The 25,055-nt window shown below is 33.5% G+C and overlaps 1 protein-coding gene and 1 pseudogene across 3 annotated transcripts in view; one reads left to right on the top strand and one right to left on the bottom strand.

The window, feature by feature from the left end:
- The first annotated feature begins 24 nt into the window (after positions 1-24).
- MED13 (mediator complex subunit 13) overlaps positions 25-25,055 on the top strand; it is a 99,674-nt gene continuing 74,643 nt past the window's right edge. The window contains exons 1-4 of one of the 3 annotated variants that reach the window (XM_011375035.2): positions 25-225; positions 2,010-2,244; positions 9,851-10,019; positions 24,587-24,732. In XM_011375035.2, coding sequence (XP_011373337.1) covers positions 160-225; positions 2,010-2,244; positions 9,851-10,019; positions 24,587-24,732 — 616 coding nt within the window. In that variant the 5' untranslated portion in view covers positions 25-159. Of the gene's footprint in view, positions 226-2,009; positions 2,245-9,850; positions 10,020-24,586; positions 24,733-25,055 lie in introns of those variants that run through there. The other 2 variants (XM_023520402.1, XM_023520403.1) reach the window with 2 other exon arrangements.
- LOC111729412 lies at positions 22,972-23,065 on the bottom strand (annotated as a pseudogene).

The raw sequence follows: 25,055 nt of genomic DNA, 5'->3' as shown, positions 1-25,055 counted from the left end.
GGGTGGGGAGGGCGGGCGGCCCGGCGGCCTCCTCTTCCACGGTCCCCACAACCAGCACCCCCCCGCCCTCCCCGGTGTCTGTGTTTCTCTCTCTGGTCGGAGGCGGCGGTAATGGCGGATGGTGGGTTGTGGCGCCGGCGGCGGCTGCTGTGAGGGACGATGAGTTCCTCCTTCGTGCCGAACGGGGCCAGCCTGGAAGATTGTCACTGTAACCTCTTCTGCCTGGTGAGTGCCGGGGCCGCGGGCGGGGACCGCGACAAGCCGGGCGGTGGGGGGAGGGGGCCGTGAGGTGCGCCTTTGGGCCGTGGGGGAGGGAGTCCGGGTCTGATTCAGATGCCCGAGTACCCGGGCTAGGCCCAGCCGGGGCCGGCACCGCGGCGGAGCTCCGCACCATCCCGGTCAGACGCGTTCGCTCACCCACTGTCCTGGGCTCGGTTGGCTTTTTTTCTTCTTGTTTCTGACTTTTTTCTCCCCCCTTACCATAGTCTTGTCTTCAACTTGGGCTCCTTATTTGGCAGGACACTAACATTTCTTTCTGTGTTTCTTAACTGTTGCTTTTCTCCTTATTGACCACGTATCCCTTCTTCACACTTTCCATTATTGCCTATTCTCCCACTGTCTCCCACTCTGGTGATTTGTTTCCCCCAATAAACAGGACTCCGGAACTTATGCACTAAAAATCGCTTTTCGTTTTGCCTTTTTTGTATGAGTCAAACTAACAGAAGGTTGCTTTCTTCTTCGGTGACTTCAGACGTCTGTAACCATTTCATACGTTTTCTCTTTAAACTTTGAAAACAGTTTGCCATTTTGACAATTTCTAGCCATCTTGCTTTTATTAGAACATTATGTTTGTGTGTGAGTGGAACGGACTAATGGAGGAGGTGCTATGGTTTGCGGTATATATTTCTGTATTCGTCTGTTTGCTTGCGTGTTTAGAAATGTTTTGAGCAGCCTGCTCCACGTTTCATTGAAAAGTCTAGGGAAGCTGGATGTAGGGATGACAATTGTGGAGAGGTTGGCCCAGGTCTGGGACCATCCAGCCGTTTTAAGACTTTAAAAAGTACCAACTGTTGCAAAAATTTAGTCCTCCATTGGACAGCAGCTTAGCTTCATCAATGATTGAAAGTTTCGGTGACTCTTTTTTCATTTTCCCCCTACTTTGAGAAATATTAAGAGAGTATGTGATAGGTAAGTGAATTGAGTGGGCGGAGCACAACTAGTTGGCAAGTGTAAACTGCCAGTCATGTATCAGCAGTTTCAGTTTTGGCACCTATACTTTGCACTTTTAAGTTATATTGAAGAATTACTGAATTCTCTCAGTTGAATTTTTTCAGGATGATAAATTAATATCTTTAATGCCCTTCCCGCTATAAAATATTTTCTTGTACAGTGCCCATTAATCACTATCTCCTATGATGTATTAAGACATCAGGCAGGTTTTTACATTTCTATCTTCTCCAACTTAGTCTAATTTTGGTTCTTTTAGAATCAGGTTCTTTGAAGATAAGACTAGCGCAAATCTGACAGTTCTTTGTGAGGAGGTATTTGGCTTTTCTTAAAAGGGATATGTGAAGAATTAATAAAAAATTATTTTGTTATAGTTCAGACTTCTATAAACATGGAATGATAAGTCTTTAACAATTAATTTACTGTTACAAGTTTGACACCAAGGAACAAATGTGACTAGTTAGAGCAGAACTTGGGAGAGGAAATATTTACTCAGTGTGCAGTATTAAAGTACATGTTTATATTTAACATTATTACGTTTATTTCTCCTTGGGACACCTGTTTATTGACTTGCTGTTCAGTGACATGTCAATGTTAATTTTTAACTTTTTAAAATTTTTTGGTTCTTGAATTATTAGAATTAAGTATTTTTAGGTCAATTTGCTTTCAATACCGTAACATATATTGAAAATTTGTAATGTCCTAATGAAATAAGGGACTTTAATAGTGAGTACTTTTGACTTCCAATGTATAATAAAAAAATCATGCTTTCTTTTCTTCAGGCTGACTTGACGGGAATTAAATGGAAAAGATATGTATGGCAAGGCCCAACTTCTGCCCCTATTCTGTTTCCGGTGACAGAGGAAGACCCCATTTTGAGCAGTTTTAGTCGCTGTCTTAAGGCAGATGTACTTGGTGTTTGGCGGCGAGATCAAAGGCCTGGAAGAAGAGAATTATGGATATTTTGGTGGGGTGAAGATCCCAATTTTGCTGACCTTATTCACCATGACTTATCAGGTGAAAGCAACTTAAGTTTCTAGCTAATGATATAGCAATGTTTTATACTTTTTCCGGAAATCATCTGTATTAAGAATTTTTTTTTTTTTGGTGGAACACTATTAAGTACGAAGCCAGATAAAAACTTAGCTTCATATTTTATTTCACTATTATTTTACTTAAATTATCCATGTTGTGGCAGGCTTTTTAAACTTTAAATAACTTGATTCTTTCACTACCCAGGTTCTTCATGAATTTTTCATAGACTTAAGGAAGGCATGTTACAGTAGTCTTAGAAAAATGAAATTAGGCAGCATAAAGTTCCTAACAAAGTCACGTAATACTTTTGAAGCCAATTGTATTTAATGTTGAGTCAGTTTTGCCACTACTCTTCTGTGAATATGCAGACAATTGTAGCAGTATCTGGAAATGTGTTGTAACTGTCTCACGTTTTTTCAAGGCATATAGTTATTTTATTATTTGTGGTGGTTATTTTATTAAATTTACATGAAGAAATATGTTAATTTTGTTATTTTTGCAGTGATTTTTTTTTATTTTAGATACTATTCCATCAAAGACTACCAATACGAGAAGACTGCCAACTTATTTACCTTTTTATAGGACATTGGGGTCATACTCTAAAAAGTTACACAGAAATTTTATGAGTAAATCAGTAAGATTTCGTCCATCTTATTTTCTTGATTTAGGACCAAATGCCACTTCAAAGAGAAACTATAACTTTTCATGGTATTACTGAAACTTGTGTTTGCTTTAGACTGTAAGGGTCAATGTTAGCTGAGTTTTTGATGATAGGGATATAAATGATTAGTTGTTTGCTGCAAAGTACCAAAGATTTCAGCAAGAAGTTTGATAATGATTCTTGACAGGTAAATTTAGCATTTTTAGATAACTTTAAAAAGCATTTCAAATTGAGTACTATGAAGTTTCCGTTACTGTCTATTTAACCTATAGAACATATTTTAGTTTTGGATGTAATGTAATCCAGGCGACTCTTAAACAAGCACTTAGATCAACTTTTGTGCAGGAATGTATGCTACATTTGTTGGGGTAGTTGCTTTTCACTTAACGAACAAACCCTGTCAGTGTTAATCCTTATTTTTGAGAGTGGTTACAATTCTTTTATGATAATGCTTTCCAGCTTGCCTAATAGGATCCCTGCTAGAGATTCTAGGTGTATAATGTATTTCTAAATATGTAAAATGATCTCTTTGTAAATATGTATGTGTACTTATATGATATATGCATATATCTTAGAATATAAAATTCCTTTAGGATATCAAGCAAGATGATGCTTTCTAATTGTCATGCCAAAAACTAAGTCTGCCAGCTTCCTTTTTCTTTCTTTGACTTGACTATGCCTGTTATTTTAATCTTTATTTTAGGTGGTCACAAAAAATCATCATACTCAAATGTTTGAAGACTTTTTTAATGTTGATAAACGATAAGTTATAAAGTATAATTATCGGTAAACAGTAATGCTGTCTTTGGTGTTTTGGTCTTATTAATGTTGACAGAGCATCTGAAACAGACCATTTGCCCCTCCCCCAAGAGTCCATGAAATACATTTTGTCGAATCAAAGATAATTTTAACAGATAATGTAGTATTTAGTTTTTACCACAGTGGGACTAATGATTCGAAAGTGAAAAGCCTATTAAAGTTAAATGTGAATTGTATTGATACATATTAAAAAACTATGTAGATATTTTTTCTTCTGAGTTTTACATTATAAGTTAAATGTTTTCGTCTGAAATTGGGTTGAGTTTAAAACATTCTTCTCTCTAGTTTTTTAGCATAATTTAAAAAATGGTAATACATGTACTTTAAAATATTGTTCTTGAACGTGAAAGTAATTTTAGAAGATTAGGTTTTGATTGTTAGATTTTGCTGAATGGCAAAATAACTTTTGCCATTGAATGGCAAATAACTTTTTAAAATTTATCAGAGTGAAAGCAGTTGAAATAGTAAACCAAAATTTATTATATGGAATAATATGTAATCATATTTACTGTCCCAAAGCCTGTCCCGTACTGTTTTAAACTGTAGTCAGTGGTATTTATATAATGTTCTAGTTTTTTTTTAAACCTGTCATTTACTTTAGAATGTTGTCACTTAAATCAGACATATCTTAAAGAATAATAAGGTCTTTTCAGATGGAGTATATTTGTCTCGCTCTTTTCTTTGCTCCAGGGACACCGTCTGCCTCCCTTTTGGGGTAATTAGTCTGCTTCTGTCTCTCTAGCTAACCCCTTTTTCATTTCTTCCCATCTGTGGCACTCTATTCCCTTCTTTTAAGCTCCCCTGAGAAGAGAGCAGCTGGACAGTAGGGGTGGCATCAGCTGCAGGAGGCAATCCTGAGTTCCAAGTGGAGGTGTAGTACTGAGGAAAGGGGAACCGGAAGGACCCAGGTGGTAACTAAAAAGCTGGTTAATTTAGTTTGAGCCCGCTCTTTATAGGCAGTGTCCTTCTGTTTGGTTCAGCACCTACCACATCTTGTTACTGAATTGTTTATAATTATAGTGATACTATTGCCCTTGTTGGGGGAAAAAGGGAAGGCATTTCTTTTTGCAAAAATTAGAATTCTCAAATTTTCTTATTAACTGAAGTATTCAGTAATAAAAGTACAGAATTGCCTTTGTGTAACCTTATTTAAGCCTTTGTGTCATCAGTAGTGTATTTTTTAAAATAAACTTTTCATTTTAAACCAGTTTTAGAGTCACATAAAAGCCGCAAAGATAGTATAGAGAGTTTCTCTTTAATATTCACCTGGTTTCTTTTAACATATTAGAACGGTATATTTTTTACAACTAAGGAACCAATATATTTTTAAAAAATTTATTATTATTATTATTTTTGGCGACATTGGTTAACGAAATCCAGTAAGTTTCAGGTGTGCAATTTAACAGTAAGGCACATATATATTGCATTTTGTGTTCCCGTACCATAGTTAGATTTCTTTGTCACCACATATTTTGACCCCTTTTATCCCATTTATCTCTCCCCCCCCGAACCAATATTGATATATAATATTAACTGAAGTCCAGACTTCATTTAGAATTCTTTTATTTTTACCTACTCTCCTTTTTCTATTCTGTGATCTCATCTAGGATTCCATATTCCATTGTCATGTCGTCTTAGGCTGTTCTAGATTATGATAGTTCTCAGACTTTTTTTGTTTTTGATGATCTTGATAGTTCTGAATAGTCTGGTCAGGTTCTATAGTGCATTTAAAATTTCTGCCTGTCTTTCTTACATCATGTAGCACACTTTTGGGTCACCTTCCTTTTAAGTTTAGCTGATTACCTTTTAAATCTTATTTTTTAAATTTAAATTTTGTAGCAGCCATTGTTTAGTATTTATATATAGAAGTATAAAAATCGATGGTGGGAAAATTTTTAGCTTGATCCCTCTAACCAGAAGTCTCTGTAGTGAGCAGGACTGATTGGTTCTTTTAAGTGTAGTATACTGTTTGTTTGGTTCAAAGCAAGATTCTTTCATTGTCATTAGTGTGTCCTTGAAGAAAGAAAAGTTTTCTGGGCATTTTTATTCTGTGCCTTAATCTTTTTGGAATTTTATTGCTGTCATCATTGACTTTTGGTCTTTAAAACAAAAATAAAAACAATCTACTCTCCTGATGTTCGCATCTTAAAAAAAAATCCTGGTAAGCTAGAATGTGATGAGACTCTGAGAAAACTGATACCTTAAGAACTAAAAAAACAGACTCAGTCAGAGCTAAAAATATTTATTTTTCCTGGCTCCTGTGGTCTATATATGGGATTTTAGTAACATATCCAAGTACTTTCATTATGCCAGAGTTTCATCATAATACTGTCAAACTAAATGGGCCATGGTTAGTCTTAGAATTTAATTTTGGATGCTTTTATTGAAGGATATTAATTATACAGGATTTTAACCTTAAGTGGCAACTTTAACAGGATTGACAAATAGATAAACAGCAGCTAAGGACAAGAATCTATTGTCAGCCAAACTAAAAAATTGTTTGATGCCTCAGGTAGCCTGAAGAGAGTTAATTCATTTCTATCTTTCATACTGTAATTTACTTATGACCCAACTTTTTATATTGACTAATCTTCTAGGGACAATTTTGTTGGCCATATTTCTTGTGAACTCACTCTTTTGAGCAAGAGAGTGTGTCTTTTATATCTTCAAATCAAAGATAATCATCAACATGTTAGGCTGTTTTTAAAACAAAGTTAGTTTTTCAGGTGTGCCATCAGCAATGCTGCCAGCTTAACGCTCTCAGTAATTGTTGAATGAATGGCCTGTGAACTGTTCAAGACAAACATTACTGTTCAAGACAAACATCGAACTAGACATTTAAACATTCTTTTAGGAAATATATAGTATTTCTACCACAATTTTTGATCCATTCATTATTCATTAGTGTATGTTGCACTTTAATAGCTTGGCAGAATTATTTAGGAAAAGATTCCTTTTCTTCCAACTTGTCATGGTAGAGATATTTAAAGATCTCAATTTTGATAAAAATGTTGAGTACAAGTACTATGTATATCAGCCTTTTTCCCCCCTACTCATAGAGAATTATTTTGATGACCTGCCACATGCTTTTGCATCACTGTGATCTATATCCTCAGGAAAAAACATTTTATGGTAATCAAATTTAGCATTTGAACTTTTGCATTGTTCAAATAAGTACTTTGTAAAAATTTTTCAAGTAGCGGTGATTAAGAGTTTTAATGATAATAGTAATGGGAAAGAACTAAAAACACAGAATTGGAACTATTTTCTCTGGAGATACAGATGCTGAAGGAGAAAGACATTTATTTAAATGCATTAAGCAGACTTTTTCCATTAGGCTATGGTTGATTAAATTCAGAAGAGCCAGGTAAAGAGTTGCCATGTGTTTCTCTCTCTTTGTCCCTTCCCTAATATAATGCTGGCATCGAGATTCAAGGACTTGTTATTAGAGTAAGAGGTACATATCACTGTCTTTGATTTTACCATTTCACTTTCCATATCTCTGAATACAATATATAGAGAAGTCCTTTTATTTTGATTATCATAACATCAGGATATTAGAAGCTTGGCTTAGTAAGCTTCTTATTTCTAAGCAACCCCCCCAAAACAAACAAACAGAAACCTTCAGGCTTTTCATTGAGCGTTATTAGGACTTAATTCTCATTATTTCCTCAGCAATGAAAAATGGAATTATATTACTTTAGTGTAATGGTTGCTTAGTGTCTTGCATGTAAGTGAAGGTGTACTTCAGAGATTTGTTGGCTTTAGAAAACCGGAATAGGTGGTCTGTTTTTCTTTGTTTTATGTGTAACTCCTATTTGGTTTAATGAGAATTGTGGTCATTTGAGGATATAATGTAAAATGAAGATTAAGTGCACTTGAGTTTTTCACTAGGTAAAAGCATTAAGTTCATTTGAGTTTCTCCAGATAAAATGTGAAGCAGTTGAGGGAGAAATGCTTGAAAATTAACACTGATTAATTTTCTAAACTATAGTATTCTTAAATAATTTAACTACAGGTTTAACTGAAGTAGATTTTTAAAATCATAAAATTTGCAGAATTTTATGAGAAGATTTATATAAATTATTAAATTACAGCCTTTACTATGCCAATGATTATTTACTTTTTGGAACGAAGGCAAATTCAGTCTCAAGTTTTAAGTGAATAATTTTCTGGTATTTCAAGTTTATAGTGACTGCACAACTTTTGATATGTAACGATAACTATGTGTCTTGGATCTTTGATGCTTTGAAACTTAGAAAATGATTTTGGTAAAGGCTACTTGTGTAGGACAAATGTTAAAGCTTTAGAAAGTAAGGATTTTTGAGGTAAAAGGCAATAAAGGTAAAGTATACTAAATAGATTATAATGAAGTGACGAATTGGGATTTATTTCAGCATAATTCTCTTGGATTTGAGAACATGTATATTTTTTGTTATAAGTCACATACTTTGAGGTAAAACTTAAAATAGCTATTTAATTTTGAAAGGATAGAACCTGATTAAGCTGAAAGTATATTGAGAAAGATTCATTTTTTTCTCTTGGTAACTCACAAATACATTTCTTATTTAGACCTTTAAATAATTAAAGCAATGTCACTATGTGCCACATCCCTTTTCTCCTAATCGGCTTTCTTTAATAAAGTGAAACTCAAAGTTAAAGCTTTAAATAGCAGTAGATAAGGATGTCTATAATAAAATATGAAGAACTTTATAAATTTAATATTAGTGCTAAATATTAATGATTTAAAAATTATTCTAACTCTCAAGTATTGTCATTTTCTAAAGCTTACCTCATTTTTTTAAAGGCTACCTTTTAGAAGAAACAAGTAGTTGATTTGAAAGACTTGACCGTAATTTAGGAAAACACTTTAAAGAACAACATAAAATCAACATTAACCTTTGTAGTATCACAAATTTCTATTGCAGTTTAAAGTTCACTGTCATTAGGCTTTTTAGTTAATGTTTACCCATTTGTTATGCAGGTTATAAATATAAACCATGTGTCCCTCTTAATACATGTCTCTGCTTGTAAGTAAAAGCATTATAGTTTATTATTTTCTGGGGGTATAGTGTAGACATTTTTAGTGTTGAATGAAGAAAGGTTTTGTCATTATTTAAATTGAAAGATGATGACCCATATTTATAAAGTTTATAAAGGTATATAGGCTATAAGAGAATACTAAATTATATTTTAAATAATTTAAAACATGACAGAAGTTAAAATGCTGTAGTAGTACCTGTCATTTGTAGCAAGATTGATTGGATGCTTTGTTATTTATAGATATGAAATGGATAGAGGGTGAAAAATAATTTTTTCTGAACTACATCCAGACTTACCTCAAAATGACTTTGTTAATGTTTTTTTTGGTAAGTTAACTTAGAGTGGTTAATAGATTTGCTGGCAAAATTGAGGCTGTATAGTTATTGAGGATAGCTAGCTATAACAATATCAGAAGTACCATTTAAAATTTGTCTTTAAATTTTTAAATTTCTCCCCCAAGTAGAGGATCCTATACTGAATAATAATTATGGGAATCAGTTGAGATGGCCGATAATGCACTGCTTGTTAGGCTGCGAGCCAAAAGCTTCCTTTTTATTCACTTATTTTTATAGTTGAGTCGTGGATTAGAATGCTGATGGACAGAAAATGTTTTGAACTTAATTATTAACTGGCTAGTATTTTTGGCAAGCTGAATGACTAGAGGAATTAGGACAAAGTAACTAAGCAGTGAGCCAGCTTAGAAAATGGCATTTTAAGTATAGAGTGTGTTTACTATTTCCTAGGTTATACAAATGTCCTTTTCATTGATCCAGAAACCAGATCAGCATGTTTGCAGTATAATGTTACCTTTTTATCTGGTGGGAAAATAATTTTAAAGTAATTTAATAGAATACATGGAGCTTAGGCCTTTAATTCCTTGTAGAGTAATTTTAAAACCTGATATTTTAATGTCTAGAGATACATGGAAGTGATTGTAGCTCAGTACGCTGAGGTGAAGGTGAAGGGAGGCTCATATATTTAGTTTAAACTGTAACACTTTTTACTTGGCTCTGAGTAGATCTAGTGCCACTATTTTACTTTTTGTTTCTTTCATTTCTGTTGTAGAAGAGGAAGATGGAGTGTGGGAGAATGGACTTTCTTATGAATGCCGTACTCTGCTTTTCAAAGCAGTTCACAATCTGTTGGAACGGTGTTTAATGAACCGGAACTTTGTACGTATTGGCAAGTGGTTCGTAAAGCCTTATGAAAAAGATGAAAAACCTATAAATAAAAGGTAAGCTATCTTATTTAAACTCTTACCTGCTATTTCGTTAGGTTTGATAATTTTTATGGCTTTGCAGAAAATGTCTAAAACAAGCTAATATCTTACATATTTAGGAGGTTAACTTTGGCAGAGTACTACAACTATTCAGTTTTCTTTGGCTATTTCATCTTTTCTTTTATACACTTTAAGTATTTTCTTGCAGTGGGAATAGGCTGTATTTCAATACAGTGGCCTAAGTTTTGTTTTGGGATGATAAAAAAAAATGTGGGATGAAAGCAGAGGCTTATGCATTGAAGTATACTTTTTTAGTACTAGTAGAAACATATTCACAGTACTCTGTTAAAATTAAGTAATATTAATACTTGTTAGATAGTGATCTGTAGTTATGTTTTGGATTGAGTTAACTTTTTACATTCTCAAACCTCTCATTTTGCTTTAAAGTAATTTCAGTTTTTTTTTTTTTAAGACACGTTTACTCTTGCATTGTTTGTAATTTTCTTGAACTTTGAAGTAAATTTATGACACTAATACGTAGAGTAGTTGCAGATGGAGGCACAGAAGACTTTAAGATACCTTCTTTTCCCCTGCAGTTAAAAGCTTTAGGTTACTACAGTTCTCTGATTTAAATAATATAAAGCACAACCTGTTACAAGATGCAGTCCTAAGCTTTTGTCGAATTAGGCTTCAGTCCTAAGCTTTTGTCGAATTAGGCTTCAGGCTAGATGAAACAGTGGCAAGTAAGATGGGATGTGGAAGAAGAGAAAATGAAAGAAATTTATTAGTTTTCCCTGAAAGATGTGAAGGTATGGAGGTAAACATTTGGTTGTTATAATCGTTGTTGGGGTGTCATCTTTTGGTGTCATATGCGCACATTTTTTTCATGTGCATGTGGAGTTTTTTCCAACTTCTCTTTTTAGATTAGTAGAATGGATGAGTAGATAAGCCTGGGTCGATAAAGGCTCTTTCATTTTTTTCCTCTTTGAAAATTATTTTGTCAACAAAATAATTGTACAAGTTAGGAATGCATTCCGTTGCAAGCAACAGAAAATCTAACTACTTGGCTTACTTGGCTTATGTAGGAATTGATTTTTCTCAATAGCAAGAAGTCTGGAGGTAAGTAGTCTAATACTGGTGAATCTGTTCAATAATGTCATTAAGGACTCAGGTTCACTGGAGTTTTCTGCTTCGTCATCTTTAACCTTTGGCTTTCATTCTCTTGGTGCCAGTGGGTGTTGCACCTCTAAACTTCACTCACAATGGATTCTAGGCAGAAAGAGGAAAGAAGGGAAGGAGTGAGAAGAACAGGTGACCCCTGGATCAGAAAACGGATTCTTAAAACCCTAGTTGACATCCTTGGTTGTACTAAGAGAAACATTTGTTTATGTGGGAACATTTCCACTCTGAATACAGTAAGGCTTTTGGTTGGTAAGAAGAAATAGAGAATAGATATTAAGCAGGCAGTTAGAAGGGGAAATAGATACTAAGTAGGCAGTATATACATTGATATACATTTATATAGTTTTAAGAAGTCAAATGGACTACCAAGATTTAAAACGAAAAGCTGTAGTCCTGTGTTCCAACTACTAGATGTGCTTCTCAGAGGCAATCCAATTTAATTCTTTGAACTTTCTTTTAAATTTATCTATTTAAAATTTTAGACGTAAATAACATGCTTATTCTTGAGTTTTCAGTTAACCAGGATTAATCTGTTGACTTTCTGTTGATAGTTTAGGTATTTTATTCCCTCCCACACATACCCATTTCTTGGGCAATGACATACTTGTATATGCTCTTCTCTCTTCTCTCTCTCCTCATCTTGTCAATATAGTTAAAAGATTTGGTAAAAAAAAAAAATTATACCTATTTACGTTATTATGGTTATATAAATACTTTTTATAGCTAAGCCATATAATGTTAGGATTATATTCCATTTCTTCTACATCTTGTTTTCCCGAGTATTAATGATTATCTCTTTTTTCACTTACCTGTGTTAAGGATAGGTAAACTACCATCCCACAGTGCAAATGTAGCCTGCCACCCGTTTTGTAAATAAAATTTTATTATAACAGCCATGCCCATTCATTAGTGGTTTATTTTATACCTGCTTTCACACTAGAGCAGAGTCGTGTAGTTGTGACAGAGATCGATGACTCACAAAGCCTAAAGTATTTAGCCTAAAATATTTATTCTCTGTCTCTTTACAGATAAGGTTTGCTGATCCCTGATCTATGTACCTATTGAAAATTCACCCCTACACCATCTACCAGTAGTATAAATCTTCCCTCCATACCTTTAGGGAGTATATATAATCTGTGTTTCTTTTTTTCTCTCCTCTTAACATCCCTATTTGAGTCCTTCATTCTTCTATCCTAATTTGAACTGGTTGTTCTGTAGGTGTGTTTCACAGCAGTCATCTTGAGAATTCCTTTTGCGTTTCTGTGTTGGATCTTTTTATTTCCTAGATCTCATATTTCCTTTTCTTTTGCCTTACTGCTTTGGTAGTGCCGATTCACCAGTAGTTTCCTGAGAAGAGAGTACGTGAGAAATAATATTTTTGAGATCCTGAATGTCTGAATTACTTCCTTTTCTACTCTTAAAGAGTTCTGACTGGAAGTTCTGTGTGATGAGTAGCCCTGAAGTTGCAGGCTTTAGTAGAGTGATTGGTCAGAGACCTGGCTATTTTTATTGGTTGCCTGTTGCCCAACTGTCTATGTGTCTGTCTTACCCTCGTTTCCACCCTTTTAAGTTAGTTTTCCCAGAGGTATCCTTCAGTGCCCTGACTAGAGAGTGTAAACTTTGCTGCCATTGGGTAGGGAGCCTGTTAGGGAAAGGAGGCTGTACTTGTATACTTATATTGGAGAATGCTTTTATAGTATTTAGATTTTCACTTAATCCTTCTTTTAAATACATCACCTCAGTTATATCTAATATCTCTGAGTGCTTGAGTGCCTCTGTTTCCTCTAATTCAGGGAGTGAGAATCTCTTAAGTTTTCCACTGATCTGGAATAATGTAAAGAGCCTGTCTACAAGATGGGTAAGTAGATCCAGAAGTCTAACTTATTCATTTGAACAGTCATTCTTTCTGTTTTTAGTTAGCTGAACATCCACTTTCAGAGATAACGCTATTGTCTTCAGCTTCTGAGCCTTTCTGGGAATCTGTAGTTTGATTTAGTTTATGACTTCGCTTCTTCCCCTTAGCCTTTACCTAAGTCAGTTACTATTTTTGCCTTTGCTTGCTAGCTCCCCAAATTTTGTGGCCATCTCTTGTCTCCTGCTGTCATGTCGTCCATTCTCTTTGTCCTCCCCTTACCCTTTACTGTCTGTTTGGAGGGGATTTCACAAAAAAGTAAAGGTAAATGTATTCAGTCAGTTCAATCAGCCATGTAAGATACTGAAAGTATCTTTATTAAACTCTTTTAATGTACTGTTAATAGAAAATACACTTTTTCATATTGGAGATTTCCATAAATCCAATAGATTCTACTTCTTTAACCATGTTATTGTGCATTAGTGTTCTTCCATTGGATACATACAGGATAAGATAAATCCTTTCTGAATATATATAGCATAAAGGTGGTAGGATCAGTTTTCAGGGTCTTTAGGTTCTAAACCCTTATTTTGGGTCCTGGAATTAAGAGTTAAGTATTAGCAAAGAACCTGGTCCACAGAGAGAAATTTTTGGTCTTGTCGGGTGAAGCAGGCAAAGAAGTTCACAGGAAGGTGAAGAGTACATCCCTAAGTGTCTGTATGGAATTAATTGTAACTAGAATATTAGGGCAAAATAAGGAAAATTTTTTTTCTTTTAAAGAAGTTTTAAAACTATACTGTTCAATGTAGTAGTCCCTTATGGCTTTTGAAAGTTCAGTTATGTAATAGAAAAAATAAAAATTCCATTCCTTAGGTGTACGATCCACATTTCAAATACATCTATAACTAGTATTGGGTAGTATAGATATAGAATATTTCCATCTTTGCCGAAAGTTCTTTTGGATGGTATTGCTAACATCAGAGTCTTAACACTTAAAACAGTATTTTGGGAGCTTCACTAAAGAAGTTGGTTAAGGTCGATTTTGTTTTTAAGGGAGTACATGAAAGATTATACTTTAAATTTTACCCATAAAGCTGTATTTATCTTCTGCCACACCTGTGGCTTTTCCACAGTTCTTAATCGCCAACATTTTAATTAAATATAAGCACATAAGATTTAAGTCTTCTTTTGAGATATATTAGGCATTTTATAAAGCTTTATGATGTCCTTTGGTTGGGTTCCTCAGTACCTCTGAAAATCAACTTTTAGGGAAGCTAAGAGCTATCACTATTTTGTTTTTTCTAAGGACTTTTCTCCCTCTTCTTCTATAAAATAGCACTGTCCCATAGAAATGTAATGTGAGCCACATAGGTAATTTAAAATCTTCTGGTAGGCACATTAAAGTTTTTTAAAGGGTGAAATTAATTTTAATGATTTAATCCAGTGTATCCGAAATATCATTTTAACATGTAAAGATGCAAAAGGTATTAAATGAGATGTTTTACTTTTTTTAACTAAGTCTCTGAAGTCTAATATATATATATATTCTATACTTAGAGTACATCCTAATTTGAACCGGCTTTTAGAGCTTTTAAGCCCAGCTGAACTTTGTAGTGTTTACTGATAAAAAAAAAAAAAATCTTCTCTCTGGTCTGCAAACTCTCTTGGAATTGTATGCTAAATTGTGTGTTCTAGAATCTCAAAGGTAGGGGAAACCTTCACTTTATGTCAGGCTGTACCCATTATTTGCCAGTTGGGCATAAATACTGTCTCTTTTTTCCTCACTGCAGCCTGTCTATGCTAATCTGTCGTTAATGTCCATCATCAAGATTATTATGCATTGTTTCTGAAATATTACGTGATGATATAATAGTACTAATAACCCAAATTTCTCTATGATGCTTGAGTCATTAGGATTTGCATAGTCAGTTTTCCACATTCTCATGCTTTCCAGAAGCATTTATGAGAAAAACTAAGTGCTAAGAAAGACTTCTTTTTCTTTTCTTTTTTTCCTCCCAGTTAAACTTTTCTTACTATCATTTCTTACTATGATTTTTACTACAGACTCATACATATCTGCCTTTTTGAACTATTGGTTTTAGATATGAATGGTAATAGAGAAATTTTTTTTCTGAAAGGGAGAAGGGAGTGAGAAACCTTTGCCTAAGCAGAACTGGCCAGGCAGTGTTTGAAATTAGTGCTTAATATGTATTAGCTTAATTCTCACAATAACCCTATTACTTCAATTTTACAGTCATTAAACCTGAAGCACAGAGAGGTTAAGTAACTTGTTCAGCCAAGGTCATAAAGCTTGAAAGTGTTGGAGCTGGATTATAGGGAGTAAAAATTATGAGACAGATCTGAGACCCTGTAGTTAACATCTTTTTAAAATGATAAGAAAGAGTAAAACAAAATACTTAAAAATTACTTATATTGGGGAAATACAAGATTATAAAGAGTGCTTGAAGTGCACTTTGTAAATTGTAATATGTTGTTGCTTTCTAAGTAGTCTTTAACGTATGTGGTCAGTAATATGTTTACTAAGTGAGCAGAAATATGTACAAAGTTCATGGATAAGGTATTTTATCTTCCGAATTTTAATATAAATCCCCTTTTCAAGGGGATATGTTAAGAATACCTAATATTGAAATTATACCTGTAAATTTAAGAAGTTTAAAAAATTACAATGAAGGCTATAGAAATATAGATTAATGCAGTGTTCCCAAATTTGTCTGGATGTGGAATCACTTTGAGAGATTAAGAAATATTGATGCTTGTGTTTTTAACCTGAGAGTATGGCCTGAGCTTTGGAATTTTTGAAAGATCTAATGAAAGACAGATTTGGAAGCTATTGAATTAATGGAATAATCTAGGAATCAAGATGACTAGGTGTTTGTTTTTTTTTTTAATGGTAAAATAGGCACAACAAAATATACTGTTTTAACCACTTTTCAGTGGCATTAAGTTCATTTGCATTGTTGTGCAGCCATCACCACTATCTGTCTACAGAACTTTTTCATCATCTCAAGCTGAAAATCAGCCCATTAAATAGTCCGTCCTTTTGCCTCTTCCCAGCTCCTGGTAACCACCATTCTACTTTCTGTCTCTAATGAATTTCACTGTTCTGGGTACTTTATACAAGTGAAATCATATGGTATTTGTCCTTTTATGTCTGGCTTATTTCACTTAGCATAATATCCTCAAGATTTGCATCCATGTTGTAGCATGCACTACAATTTCATTCCTTTTTAAGGCTGAATAATATTCTGTTGTATTTTTTTATACCACATTTATTCATCTGTCAGTGGACATTTGGGTTGTTTCCACTTTTGGGCTGTTTCCACTTTTGGGCTGCTATAAATACTGGTATACAGGTGTCTGTTCAAGTCTTTGCTTTCAGTTCTTTTGGGAATGTACCCAGAAGTAGAATTTCAGGATCATGTAGTAATTCTATGTTCTTTTTTTGAGGAATCGCCAAACTCTTTCACAGTAGCTGCACCATTTTACATTTCACCAGTAGTGCAGGAGCATTCTAGTTTCTCCACATTTTTTTCTTTTCTCTTCCCTTCCCTTTCCTTTCTTATTTTTTCTCTTTTTTACCTTATGGGTGGTTTATTGTAATAGTTTTGATTTGCATTACCTTAATGGATTAGTGATGTTGAGCATCTTTTCATGTGCTTAGTGGCCATTTGTATAACTTCTTTGGGTACATGTCTGTTAAAATCCTTTACCCCATTTATAATTGGTTGATAGGGTGACTGGGATTTTAACATTTCCTTTAACTAGTTTTGTGATCCTAAGCCATTTAACTTCTTTGTGCCTTGAATTCCTTACCAGCAAAATAGGGTATCATCTTTCTGTACCTACCTAATAAATGCTAAAAATAGGTTATACATACTCACCTGTTGTAGAATAACTAACTTTAATCTATACGCATATTTTCATTTTCTGTCTTAGAAATCTTTTTTTTCATTTTAGTACTTAAATGAGGAACATTTTTCTACAACAAGACTGTTAAGGTTTCATCTGTAAATTCTGCCCCATTCATAACTTTTCGTTTTGATTATTACAGTGTAACCTCCTAGAGTGCAATGGTATTCTCTACAGTACTTTATAGTAGCTAACAGTACTTTAGATTCTCGCTGTAGTTACACATATTTGTTTTGACTTCACTTTTTTAAGTGCTAAGTACCAAAAATGTTTTTAGGCGATATTATCAATGATGTCTCCTTGAAAGAAAAGCCATTGTGAATTTAGTATGGCAGTATTACCTAACATTCTTTTTTGTTCTGTAATATTTTCTAACTAGAATATTGCCTATAATATAAGAATTTCAGAAATTTTATCCCATATTTAGAATGTTTAGTGCTTTGTCCTGTATTGTGCACAAACTTGGTTTATTTTAAACCATTTTAGATCAAATTATACTGGGAACCTATGCTAGCAGTGTAAGAGGTGATGTTTTTCTTTGATCATAGCTGGAATTGAGAGTTGCTGGTGAGTAGGGCAGTGCAGATAAACAGCTGAGAGATCGATTCTATTTGCATGTTAGAAATTTGGGTTTTTACAAAGACCCCTTGGAGATACGTTTATTTACTTCGAAGAGCCACATTTTCTTTTCTGATTTAAAAGTTATTAAGATGGTCAGGTGCTCATCGAACATATAGAAAGCTATATTGGGCCTTCATTTAATGGACCATGATTTTTGTATATACTAGATTACATTTATTTTCCTGAATAACATTTAATAGAATTTATGTACATTTATTTCTTTTTAACATTTCTCAGATTATTATAATCTCCTTAGGAAAATTTTTAGTTACATTGTTTCCTTTTTATGTTATGGCAAAAATTCATTTTGAGTATCCTTTTTTATTCTCATTTAATATTTTATGTATGAAATAAAACAAAGTTGAGAGCTGTATTTTTAAGAACTGTACTTCACTGATTAGAAGAACAAGAAATCTGAGGTCTCTTAGTCTCTTTGTCTTTTGAAGATAAAGAACGTGGAAATATTCTTGGAAATATTTTCAATTCAGGTTTTCATATCTGCTCTGCAGTTACTGAGTAAGCATAGCACACAACATTCATAGTCATTTGTATAGCATACTTACTTGATCCTCCAAACTAATCAAGTTATAATTTCTCTACATAATAGATTATTCTTGCTTGAATCACTTCCTTATTGTTTTCCTTGACACTAGTTTTAGTAAGTCCCCCTTTAAATGCATTTTGCCCCCTGTACCAAAAAATACTTCTCTTCTAAAATTTCCTGAAAAAACCTGTGAAAAGCTCGAAATGTTAAAAAATACACAGTCATTATAACCAGCAAAATATGAATTTTTCTTAACGTTTTAAAAGCTTTTTGATCTTGCTTTTAAGTTCTTGTGTTTTTTGTTGTTGTTTAGAGAGAAAAATGCCTTAAATTGATTTCTACCTATTTTATGTCAATACATATAATTAGCATATCCCTTTCAGAAATTAAGTATTAGTGGCTTACTAAGATAAAAATAGTATTTAGAAATTATATTGTGTATATGCTCTATAACTCAATCTTATTTGTAGAAGAAATTACGTCAGAAAAGAGGACACTCGAAAGAAAAGCACAAATATGGCTACGTATGCATCCCCACATATAGTAACAAAATTAGTTGTGTATGTTTAAATTAAATACCTTCTTTGAGGAAAATAAATGTACAGAGGCTATGGGGTAAATTTTAAAACTCCTAATGTTTCAACTGGTATTAAAAATCATGTTTGGTATTCTTAACACAAGGGTATTAGAGTCACTCTTGATTTGGTCTTTCCCTTGAGGCTGTGTTGTAATATAGGCCACATCATCACTTTGTTGAGAAAGTTTTATTTCCTGGCTCTGTAGTTTCTGGGCTGTCTGTGTTTTCTCTAAATTATGCTTGCAAACTAGCAAGTTCCTGAGTTCCTCTTTTTTTTTTTTGTTTTTTGTTTTTTGTTTTTTTTTTTAGTACTTTATCAAGTATAGCTCCTGACACCCAAATTATATTTTAACTTTATCCAGTTCCCCAACTCAGTAAGTTCATTAGACACATCTCTTGCCTTCCAGAATTTTTTAGGCAACAGTGCTATGAATTATTTTTTTCATTACATAACATGGGTCCACCATTTCCCAGCCCCCCATAATAATTTTCTCTCCATTTTTCAGTGTTTTATATTCTTTGCTGCCAATTATCTGGTCCTAAAACCAATACCATGTATTTTGGTTTTTGTCATGGTAGCTTCTCACCCTTGGTGCTAATTTCTGTATCAGCTGTTGCTGTGTAACAAACCATTCTAAAACATAAGGGCTTAAAACATCAGTTATGTATTGTTATTAATGTATCTGCAGGTCAACTAGGGTTAACCAGTCTATTTCACACTGTAAACTATAGGTGGGTACAAGTGTATTCCATATGATTCTCATTCACCTTAGACTAATGAGCCAGCCAGGCCTGGCATGTTCTTATGGCTATGAAAGAAGCACTGGAGGGCAAGCCAAATTGCAGAAGCACATTTCAAGCTTCTGCTTGGCCAAAGCAAGTCATAAAGCAAGCCTAAGTTAAGGGTTAGGAAGGTATATTTCACCACTAAGGGGAGGAACTACAAAGTCACACCAAAGAGCCTGGATAAAAAGGGAGTGGCGGAATGAGCAAAACATAATACAGAGAAAGCTACAGTGATCAAAGTAGTGTGGTACTGGCATAAAGACAGATATGTAAACCAATGGAATAAAGTCTAGGAATAAAAGTGTGTGTGTGTGTGTGTGTGTGTGTTTGTGTGTGTGTGTGTGTTTTCAAATGGTCTTTGACAAGAGTTCCAGGACCACTCAATGAGGAAAGGACAGTCTCTTCAACAAAGTGTTGGGAAAACTGGATCTCTACATGCAAACGAATGAAGCTGATGCTTATCTTACACTATATAAAAAAATTATCTCAAAATGAATTAAAAACCTAAACAAAATTTACAACTATAAAACTATTAGAAAACATATGGAAAAGGCTTCGTGACATTAGATTTGGCAATGCTTTCTTAGTGATGACACCAAAAGTATAGACAAGAAAAGCAAAAATAGACAAATGGGACCAAATCAAACTTAAATACCTTTGGTTGTCAAAGGACATAATCAACAGTGAAAAGGCAATTTACAGAATGGGAGAAAATATTTGCAAATCATATCTGATAAGGGGTTAATATCCACTATATATAAAGAACTCCTACAAGTAAACAAAAAAATCAAACAACCTGATTTAAAAATAGGCATAGGACTTGAATAACATCTCTTTAAAGAAGGTATACAAATGGCCAACAAACATATGAAAAGATTCTCAACATCACCAATCAGCAATATGCAAATCAAAACCACAATGAGATACCACTTTCCATCCGTTAGGATGGGTACTATTAAAAAAAAAACATGAAAAATATATTAGAGAAGATAGAGAAATTGAAACCCTTGTGCAGTGTTGATGAGATTGCAAAATGGTGCACACTATGGAAAACAGTATGGAGTTTCCGCAAAAAATTAAAAATAAAATTACCATATGACTCAGTAATCCTACTTCTGAGTATATAGTCAAAAGAATTGAAACAAGACCTTGAAGAGATATTTCATACTCATGTTGATAGCATCCTATTTCCAATAGCCAAAAGGTGCAAGCAACCCTAATGTTTATTGATGGGTGAATGGTTAAACGAAATGTTTTATATACATACAATGGATCATTATTCACCCTTTAAAAGGAAAGAGATTCTGTCCCATGCTACACAATGGATGAAACTTAAGGACATTATGCTAAGTGAAAAAAGGTAGTCACAAAAAGATATACTGTATGGTTGTACTTATGTGAAGTAGCTGTAGTAGTCCAATTTATAGAAATAGAAAGTGGAATGGTGGTTGCCAGGGACTGGGAGAAGGTAGAAAGAGGGAATTGTTTAATGCGTGTAGTTTTATTTGCAAGATGAAAAAGTCCTGAAGATCTGTTTAAGAACAATGCGAATATACTTAATGGTACATTTAGAAATGGGTAAGATGGTAAATTTTATTTATTTTTTAACCCATGATTTAAAAAATGAGAGATCAGTGAAGAATTGGGACCAATACCTCAATCTTCCACAGAAGTTAAAGTTATAATTCCTAGTATCAAAGAATTTGCAACCTGTCAGGTAGTTCAATTAGTAAGTAAATGATAGTAGTACTATGATAAATATTATAAGTATAGAATATTTTGGGAACACATAGATGCTTAAAGGAGTTTTGAGGAATGATTAAGAAATGAGAAATTTGTGGGAAACAAAGGGGGAGTTCTTGGTAGATTAAGTATCTTTGTCTATAGAGTTTGGCAAGGATCAGACTGTGAAAGGTCTAAACTGCTATGCTAAGGTTTTCGATTTAGTCCTGAAGGCATTGGGGAACTGTTGATTTCAAGCTTTCCAGTTACACGATCAGAATTAATTTTTAGAAAGTGTGCTGGCAGCAGTGTAAAACAACAAGACATATTAAAGATTGTAATAGTTATTCAGACCTTAAGATAAAGAACTGACAAATCATAGCTACTTAGGAACTAGAATAAGTAGGAATTAGTGATAGATTGATTAGTTGAATGTAGGGAGTTTTGGACAAAAGAAAAATTAAGATTTTTGTTTCTGGCTTGGGTAACTATAGATACAGACTTAATAAGAAAATATGTTTAGTAAGAGATAAGTAGTTCAGATATAGACTTCATTGTATAGTATTTAGTGTGTATATACTCTGCCAAGGACCTATTTTAGATGCTGGGGATACAACATTGAACAAAGGAGACAGATTCTGTAAGAAATAAGCAAACCATATAATATGTCAGATTGTCACTATTTGGCCAAAACAAAACAAATACCAGAAGAGGAATTGAGGGGCAGTTTAAAGTAAGATGATAAGTGAAGACCTCACCTAGAAGGTATTTGAACATAAACTTGACAAAGGTGAATGTAGGTATCTGGAATGTAGTTTCAGGTCACGTACAGTAGGTATGAGAAGGTCTGGTGTGTTTCAGGAACAGCAGAGAGGCCAGTTGAGGGAGAAGAGAAAGTATTAGAAGACTGGTAAGAGATGAGGTGCGGGGGGTAGGTAGGTTGATGTAGGGCACTGTAGGAAGTAAGAATAACTTTTATTAAAGATTTATTTTCATTGTCTAGGTCTTAAGACATTCTCATAGTATCCTGTACCTGGTTTTTGTTATAGCATTAGTCTATATTTAATTAACTATAATTAAATAATTGTGTGCTTAGCATAATATCATGTGCTTAGCCATAAAATACTTGTTGAATAAAGGAATAACATTTGCTTTCACTTGATGCTTATGTGTATAGTGCATTTAGATCCGAATATAATATTAAGTTTAATGCAGAGTTCTCTTGAATGTATGTAAGTGGTTTTTTATTTTAAGCATTTGGAGATAGATTTATGTTTGGTCGTTTTTTTGGTCTGTTTTGTAGTATAGGTACCTTACTGTTGCTGGAAAGCAATAATAAAATTGAGTTAAAGTGAGCATTAGCAGCAATTGGTGGACAGTTCTCCAAGTTATTAGTTAGCAGTCTCTTTACTTACCTTGATTTGGTGATTATTTTAGATTTATACTCATATTACAGCAAATGTCTTATCTTTGTAATTAATAGCTATTCCAGTTGGGTGTCTTTTAATGAAAAGAGAAACAAGCATTATTTATTAAATAATTTAAAAGTTTATTTCCAATTTAAAACTATTGGCTTTATCAATTATACCTCAATAAAGCTGGGCGGAAAAGCCTATTGGCTAAGTGCAGTGGTATCCTAGATTGAATTCTGGATTAGAGAAGAGGCCTAAGTGGAAGATCCAGGGAAATCTTCATGAAGACTGGAGTTAATTAATAGTAATGTACCAATAATTTTTTTCTTTAGTATTTTAAAAAATATATGGAACGCTTCATGAATGTTCGTGGCATCCTTGCACAGGGGCCGTGCTAATCTTCTCTGTATTTATATGTGCTGCCAAAGCAAGCACAGTAACGTACCAACACGTCAATTACTTGTTTGACAAATGTAGCATGGTTATGTAAGATGATAACATTAGGGGAAACTGGGTGAAGGGTATATGGGAACTCTCTATACTATCTTTGCAACTTTTCTATAAATTTAAGATTATTCCAAATAAAAGTTTAAAAAAAATAATACTGGAGCGGAGAAAGATATAGTAATCACTGATTAGTGTATAGAATTCAAAACTTAAAAAATTTAAAAGTTATATGATTCAAGCAGTACAGAATGGTATTATAAATTTAGAAAAATTTAAGATCCCTGCTTAATTGCTCTAGTTCCAATCCCTGGAAGTAACCAGGTTTTCTTTTTTTGTGTGTGCCATAATTCCAGAAATGCTTTACCTCTAGACCTTGATCAGCTTTTAGATACAATGTCTACTAATTCTTTACCCTGAAAGATAAGATTTTTTTTATAGTTAGTTTTCAGTTATATTATTTTCATTTTTTTTTTAACTTGAATGATAAGCTTAAATTTCAGTTTCTTGTTCTATTAATTTTAGACATTATCTGTTGGCTCCTTAATATATATTAGATGAAAAAATTCTCAGTTCTGCATTACTCTTCACCTCTTCCCTACCTTGTTTTCCTACTTATTTTACTACAACTTAATTTTAATTATGCTTTTGCCTTGTCTAGAAATAATTCAAGAGAGCGTATAGATAATATACAGCACGTTTTGAGCTTATTAATTGCTACATTTTAAAGAACTGATTCTTTAAATTGGACGAATTAGAAAAATGTATGGAGAAGGAATAATAAAAGTGGAATCGTCCTCATGTATAATATCGTTCTCTTTTGGGCCCTTGACCTTTCTAAATTTTATCTTAGGGACACATCTGCTTCTTGGAAACTTATTTTTCTACCTGTATACCCAACCATATGTAAATTTCATAAAAATATGCTGTTTTGCATGTAACTTTGATTCTAGGATGCCTTCAATTGTAAGACCTATCATTGCTTTAAAATAACTTCGTTGGGGCTGGGGGAAGGGCAGTACATTAAATGATTGATTGCATGTGGCTCTATTTCATAAATAATAGAATCAGAGAATATGTTTGTATTTAATTTCTTAGTAGAGGAGAAAATAAAAATTAGGTCACTCTTAATTCTATTACACACCTAGCCTTTTTTCACCAAAGAAATTGCTCTTTTTATCTTTAAAAATTGAGATATACTGTTTTCATAGTCTACCCTTTCCATTAAACCCACTCCCACCTTATTTTAGTGACTATATTATAATCGTATGTGTATGTACACGTAACATGACTGCTTCCCCTATTTGCAGCTTTTTCTATAAACAGTGCTGCAAAGAACATTTCTTATAGCTAAATCTTGGCTCATATCTGTGATTTTTTTCCCCTTCAGATGATGAAGTAGAATTTCTAGGTTAAAGAGAATGCATTTTGTAGTATAGCTTCATAATTAAGAAAAGCAATTTAAGATTTTTGGCATATTATCACTAAAATATAACTTTTTCTTCTTAATAGTGAACACTTGTCCTGCTCTTTCACCTTTTTCTTGCATGGAGACAGCAATGTTTGTACCAGTGTGGAAATTAACCAACATCAACCTGTGTACCTTCTTAGTGAAGAGCATATCACCCTTGCTCAACAGTCTAATAGCCCATTTCAAGGTAGATTATTTTGTTGGCTTCAAAATTTGATCTTTTATTGTCGTTGGAAGGAAATTTTTATTGAAATTGGTTATTTTACATTTTTGCGATTAATGAAATTTAGCCTATTGATGATTCTGATGTAGTTTACTTTGCTCTTCCCCATTAGAAAATTAAGTGAATGAAATGTTTTTTTAATACAAATATTATTTTTAACATTTTTGTACATGAATGGTAGCATATTTTAAAGTGTTTTTTAAAATACCATTTACACATACATGTGTTTCATGTTTTTATGGTCATCTTGCGTGTTAGGTCATAAGTCATTTGAACATATAACACAG

This window comes from Pteropus vampyrus, unplaced genomic scaffold (assembly GCF_000151845.1).
Source record: "Pteropus vampyrus isolate Shadow unplaced genomic scaffold, Pvam_2.0 Scaffold261, whole genome shotgun sequence".
In the NCBI taxonomy this organism is placed as follows: domain Eukaryota; kingdom Metazoa; phylum Chordata; class Mammalia; order Chiroptera; family Pteropodidae; genus Pteropus; species Pteropus vampyrus.
The sequence above is the reverse complement of the archived record's forward strand: the minus strand, read 5'-3'. Positions and strand labels throughout refer to the sequence as shown.